Source organism: Megascapheus bottae, chromosome 7, assembly GCF_031878675.1.
Source record: "Megascapheus bottae isolate mThoBot1 chromosome 7, mThoBot2.hap1, whole genome shotgun sequence".
NCBI lineage: Eukaryota > Metazoa > Chordata > Mammalia > Rodentia > Geomyidae > Megascapheus > Megascapheus bottae.
In genome coordinates, this window is record NC_143515.1 from 55,107,296 (window position 1) to 55,114,111 (window position 6,816).

A 6,816-nucleotide genomic window follows, 5' to 3' on the forward strand; every position below is an offset into this window, starting at 1 on the left:
TTATGACTACATATAGACATACCAAAATTTATCCAGTCATTAGGGGATTCAGCTTGATTCTACTTTTTGCCTATTATGAACAAGGCTGTTATGAAGGTTCATGTATAAGTGTTTATATGGATGTAATGTTTTTAATTTTTTTAAATATATCAAGGAAACTTGTTGGTTAATACCGTTTAGTCTTTGTTGAAACTGCAAGACTTTTCAAAGTAGCTGCACCATTCAACATTCCTACCAACAAACTGTGAGGGTTTGTTTCAGTACACCTTTGCTAAAACATTGTGTGTGTGTGTGTGTGTGTGTGTGTGTGTGTGTGTGTGTGTGTGTGTCTGTGTCTGTGTCTGTGTCTGTGTCTCCTGGGGCTTGAACTCAGGGGCTTCGGTGCCATCCCTGAGCTTTTTTGCTCAAAGGCTAGCACTCTACCATTTGAGTCATATATCCATTGATGGAGACTTTTTTTTTCTGCCAGTCTTAGGGCTTGAACTGAGGGCCTAAACACTGTCCTTGGACTTTCTCAAGGTTAGAGCTCTATTATTTGAGCCACAGCACCACTTCCAGCTTTTTCTATGGATGTGGTACTGAGGAATCGAACTTGGGTCTTCATGCATGCTAGGCAAACACTCTACCACTAGGCCAAACTCCCAGCCAAAATGGGGATTTTTTTGGATAAGAATCTCATGGACTTTCTTTCCTGTCTGGCTTCAAACCATGACCCTCAGATCCTAGCCTCCTGAGAAGCTAGACATACCAGCGTGCGCCACTGGCACCTGGCTTGTCTTTTTTGTTATAGTCATCTTTACTGGTATGAAAAGGCATCTCTGTGGTTTGAGTTGTATTTTCTGATGATTTTGTCCTGTGTGAATTGGTAATTTATATATCTTCTCTGGAAAACTATTTAGTCAGATTCTTTGACTTTTTTTAACTACTGTTTTAACCATTTTTTTTCATATATTCCAGATACATCTCTTGCCACCTACAGGGTTTACAAACATTTTCTCCTGTCCTGAGTTGTCCATTCCTGCTCCTCTTCCTTCACCATCTTCCTCATTTTCCTCTTCTTTTTTGTTGTACTAGAGATCAAATCTAGAGCCTTTTGTATGCCAGACAGTATTTTCTTGAAAGTACTTTTTGAAATACCAAATTTGTTTCTGTTTTCTGTTGTTGTTTTTGTTGTTGTTGTTTTTTGGTTTTGTTTTTGCCAGTCCCAGGGCTTGAACTCAGGGCCTGAGCACCATCCTTGTGCTTTCTCAAGGCTAAAGCTCTACCAGTTGAGCCACAGTACCACTTCTGGCTTTTTTCTGTGTATGTGGTACTGAGGAATTGAACCCTGGTTTTTCCACATGCTAGGCAAGCACTCTACCACTAAGCCAAACTCCCAGCCCTGCTTCCAGTTTTGATAAAGTCTAACTTGTCTGAACTTTTGAGGTCACATCTATGAAATTATTGCCTAATGTAGGCTACATACAAGTTTACTCGTTTTCCTCTCTAAATTGAAGTTTTAGTTGTTATATGTAGTTGTTTGCTACATTTCTTTGTGTGTATGTGTGTATGTGCAAGTCCTGGGCTTGAACTCAGGGCCTGAACTCTGTCCTTGAACTTTTTTGCGCATGGCTAGTGTTTTACCTTTGAGCCATAGCTCTGCTTTTGGGGCGGGGTGTTTTGTTTTGTTTTTTGAGTCATTTATTGGAGGTAAGATTCTCATAGACTTTCCTCCCCAGGACTAGTTTTGAACCCCAATCCTCAGATCTCAACTTCCCGAGTAGCTAGGATTACAGGCATTAGCCACCAGCACCCAGCTGTTTACTGTATTTTAGGTTTGTTTATTCCTTTGCATGTGTGAATCTGGTTATCTCAGCATCAGTGGTTGAACAGACTGTCCCTTCCCCCAAATTACTTTGTTTTGAACCCCTTATTAAAAATCAGTTTACCCTAAATAGCAAAGTTTGTTTCTGGGTCACCATACTGTCAGGCTGGCATGTCGCACCGTGTGTGTGCTTAGACTGTGTGAGGCCCCAAGTTTATCCCTAGCACTGTGAAAAACTCTGATTCCCATGACCTTGGGGTCAGTTTTGAAGTGAGTCCTCCTATTTTGGTTTTGTTTTTCAAGATTGTTTTGGCTATTCTGGATACATAACATTTGCCTAACCACATGTGTTGCTTTGTCACTTGCTTTCATTTCCTTGATGGAATGGCCAGCCTGTGTGTTAGGTACAAACTTCCCTCCTCCTGGGTCTGTCCCCTCCTGAGGCACAGGAGCTGAGCTTAGGCTGGGGCCAGGTAGTAAAGGAGGGAACTTGTGGGCCTCACCTGGCTCTTAAGCTGTAAATCCAGCTAATCCTCCATCCTGCTTCTGCCCACCCCTCCCCACTTGATTCCTAAGCCTGCAGGGTTGGGTTGATTGGGACTCCCTCTGGACTCACTTGCAGCCACATCACAGCCGCGCTTCTCCAGCCTAGCTCCTCACCCCTTGCTTAGCACGGCTCATGGCAAATAGTGTACAAAGAGTGTCCTTTCAGGTGGTGCCTGTGGGGCAGCCTGGCCTTTCCTGTAGCATCTTAGTCACTCCTGAGAGATCTTTATGCACCCAAGAATGCCACCTGAGTTGCAGGCACTTATTTAGATAGTATGTGAGTTTTTTTCTTTTTCAGAAGCTGGGGGGGGGGGTGACTCCTGTTCTTTTCACTCCCCCACCAAGCAAAAAAAAAAAAAAGAGGGTAGAATTTTCTGGAAGGTCTCAAGATCAACCTGAGATTCCTTCTTCAATAAGAAGGACTTTCATCTGTGGCCTTTTCTACACATATTCCTCCCCCTCCCCAAAGCCTGGAGGATCCTTCCTTCCTTCCTTCCTTCCTTCCTTCCTTCCTTCCTTCCTTCCCTCCTTCCTTCCCTCCCTCCCTCCCTCCCTCCCTCCCTCCCTCCCTCCCTCCCTCCTTTTTTCCTTCTTCCCTCCTCCTCCTCTCTTTTCTTCTTCCTTTTATTATTATTATTATTATTATTATTATTATTATTATTATTATTGGAGTGACTAAAAATGTTAAAGTCAAGTGTGCCTCCCTTACCTCTGTGGACTGCTGGTTGGGTTTCTTAGCTTCTGCCCTGCTGGAAGCACAGCACCACCACCACCAACTCTGCAAACGTGAAGCCATGCCCCTACTGTTAAGAGGGTGTGGCTCCCTTTCAGGGCAACAGGAGCAACTGAACAGTCAATAGGAGTAGGACTGTTATATTTGCAATAACAACATTAATTGTTGATTATCAGTGACCTGGATGTGATGGAACCTAACTGCCATCCTCACAATCAGAAGACATAGGCAAGAGGAAGAATTCTAGACAGACCAGCCTGGGCCATGTGGAGACACCTGTGCCCTAAAACAAACAAACCAAAAGAAACCAAACAAACAAAAAAAACATGGACAAAAACAATGGGGAGAAGGAGAGAATTAGTTAAATCAAGTGAGATAAAGTGAACAAAATTATAGTGTTCAGGACTTCAAACATATATGTCAGAACATCTTGTCTGTATTGAAACCTATTTGTAGTTCCTTGGGGGTTTGGAAGAGGCCACTTAATTGTACAGCTGGTCATGCAATGCTCAGATCAGCTGAGAGCTTACACATTAGTAAGGTAGAGGTAAGACAGAGACTTTTTTTCTAGTAAAGAGCTGACAAATACATGGCTTCCATCTACAGCCTCTCCTCCCCTTGGCCTTCCTCCTCTCCTTTTCTGTTTCCCAGTTTAAACCTTGATTCCCTGCACTGAGGGAACACTCATGAACAAGTTGGCTCTGAGGATGGTGAGATATGGCCTAAGCTCTTACAGCCACTATGACTATACAAGTGGGTTGGCCTATCTATGGCTCCTCATCAGTGACGGGGGATGTTGATGCCCAGTCCATAGATTTTGATGGAGGTCAGCAATAGAGCCTTTGCCTAGCATGAACAAGGCTTTGAGTTTGATGCAGCACAGACTCACTTTTTACACACACACACTCACATACCATAAATCTTGGAAGAACTGGGGACAAAGCATTTGATTAGGGCCTGACATCTCATAGGACCTGAATGGAGCCTTTATATGATACTAGTTCAATACCCTGGGGAACTCAGTCTCCTCATCCAGACTCTGAGCCTTCTCCTAGTGTGCTAAGCAAGTAAGATTGGGGCCAAATACTCAGGGACAGACGCTGGAGCTGTAGATTGGAAAGAGCTGAGAGTTTCACAGAAGCATATCATTAAAAGGCAGGTGCTGGTGCCAGAGGGATTCCCAAAGGCCTGCTGCCTGAAGGGGGATTTTAGTGAGTTTCAGGCTGACTGCTGGGGAGCTGGGAAGGGCTGATTAGTTGTTGGCAGAAGTGTCAACATCCTGAGCTTTCCTATAACCCTGTATTTAGTATTATCTAAGAATGGTAAAGTAAGCCGTGGCTCCTCCATGGCACCCTACTTGCCCTTTCTATACCGCTTTCTGCTCTCTCAGTGCCTCTGTCTCATACAGCCAAGAATTCAAGAGTCTGAAAAATAAACCATCCAAGACAGAGTAAAGTCCTAGGCTGGAGTTGTAGCTCAGTGGAAAAACACTCACCTAGCATGCAGAGAAGAAACAAAATCCCACCCACCACCTACTTTTAACTAGCCTGTGACTTACAGATGGCTTCTGTGTTCTTAAATGATTGAGGGAAAAGAATCATATGCAACACATGAAATTCAAATTTCAGTATCTATAAGTGAAGTTTTATTGGAACACAGCCACACCACCTTTCCTATAGCTGCCTTTAGCTAAGCTGAGCAGGTATATCAGAGACCTTAAGGTGTGTGGTCTACCCATTCTCTTCCCATTGAGATGTATGCTGTTCCCTGCCCTGAGATGATAGAGCTTACCTACCTTTACGGGAAGGGGGAAAACCAATGAATTTTGACTTCCAAGGAGAACCTGGGTGACAGCCTTCCTGATCCTTCTAGTTATATACCAGAAGGGTGAGAGAGAAAGGCCTAGTCCTGCAGGTGGCGCTGCTCCAACTTGGGCTAAGGGGATAGGGGTGCTTAGGCCTAGGTAGGACTCATTTTAGCAGTGGAGACAGCAAGATATACAAGGAAATTCCTAGCTCCCAATAACCTTTCCTACCGGCATCTGACCCAACTGGACTTGGGACTTTACTTAAGACCTCTCATGTTCCCAGAGTACTATGGGCTGGCTATCCATGTGGTGCAGAGCAGTGCACTCAGTGCTTACCTCTCTGTCTTTTCAGAGTTTGCCTTCTGTCAGGTGGATGCCTCTATCGCTCTGGCCCTGGCCCTGGCTGTCCTGTGTGACCTGCTCCAGCAGTGGGACCAATTGGCATGTGGACTGCCCATCCTGCTGGGGTGGCTGCTGGGAGAAGACAGTGACCTTGCCAGCTGTGTGGAAAGTCCACATCAGGTGATCCTGGGGACTGTGGGAACTGGAGGGCATCCTGAGTGGCCTCTGGAAGCTGTTTGCTAGGTGCTTGGGTACAGAGCATGCACCCATCAGGAGAAGGCCTTCTGGGGACCCTTGGGACATACTCAGGCTCAGGTGTGGGGTTCTGATGGCAAGCTGGGGAGGGAACTTTGGGAAAAGCTCTTTGAATGTTGTATATAATTATGGTAAATGGTTAGTATGGGGTTCCCTGTAGTGAGGTTCAAGAATGAAGTATTTCCCAAGAATTAGGGTCATTGAGGAGAGCTGTTCACCTCCTCCAGGTGGGGGAGCCCTCACAGGTAGGGAAACTGAGGACCAAGGCAAGCATCAAAGCATTCTGAGAATGGAAATTCACAGCCATCTGTGTCCAACTCTGCTGGTGTCCCTAGCAGCCCAGGAGTTCAAAAGGCAGCTGTTTACAGGAACTGTGGAGGAAGGATAAGTGTGTGTGATAAAATGGCCTTGGAAATCTGTGGCATTATACAAACTTGGTCTCATGCTCAAAGGCCAGTATCTCATATTGGTAACTCTTTGGTCCCTGGTCTTTCTCCCTCCTCTTTGATTTCTGGATACACCTTAAGGTCCAGGGCCCATGACCTTGGCCAAGGTCACCTTGTCAGCATTAGACCCCCAGCTACAGACACATCTTTATCAAAGGTCATGTTAAGTTGGGGGCGTGGGGAGGGAGTAATCTGGGGGAGAGAGGACTCCTCCCTGGTTAAAAAAAAAAAAAAGTACAGGAGTGAAAACAGAAGGTGACCTTCAAGGCTGCCAGTGGTGTGTGGGACAGGCAAGGGTGTTGACAGGTTGGAGTGAGCCCTCTGTAAGTTGGGGGAGGAGATGTCCCTCTTGCATCTGGCAGGCCTTGCTTGGTGTGCCTGGGGTTTGTCAGCATTCCCTGAAAGGCTGACTCTGAGCATTTTTACTTGATGTAGGGAGAAGATGACTACCTGTTTGAAAAAGCAGAAGTCAACTTTTGGGCTGAGACCCTGACCTTTGTGAAACACCTCAAAAGATACCTCTTTCATGCCTTCTGCAAGACCTACTGGCATCCCCCTAGCTCTGAGAGACTCCGTCACCTGCAGAAGATGGTGTCAGAGCAGCGCCAGTGCCTCTCCCAGCTCTTCACAGAGCTTCCTCCAGCTGCTGAGTTCTTGAAGACGGTGGAATACACAAGACTACGCATTCAGGAGGAAAGGACATTAGCAGGCCTGAAGCTGCTGGATTTTCTGGAAGAAAAAGAAAAGGAAGCCCTCTTGTCCTCAGAACCCAGAACTCTCCTACAAAATCAGGGACACTGAAGAAAGGCAGCTTGAAGGAAGTCTTCCACCAACTCCACAAGAAATATGTCCATCGTGTCAAAACTTGCCCCTTCATTCCCCA

General features: G+C 45.6%; 1 protein-coding gene across 1 annotated transcript in view; it reads left to right on the forward strand.

The window, feature by feature from the left end:
* LOC150060818 (tRNA (32-2'-O)-methyltransferase regulator THADA-like) overlaps positions 1–6,816 on the forward strand; it is a 241,115-nt gene extending 234,299 nt beyond the window's left edge. The window contains exons 17-18 of the mRNA XM_090337046.1: positions 5,243–5,412; positions 6,369–6,816. Of these exons, the coding sequence (XP_090193172.1) occupies positions 5,243–5,412; positions 6,369–6,734 (536 nt within the window). The 3' untranslated portion in view covers positions 6,735–6,816. The remainder of the gene's footprint in view (positions 1–5,242; positions 5,413–6,368) is intronic.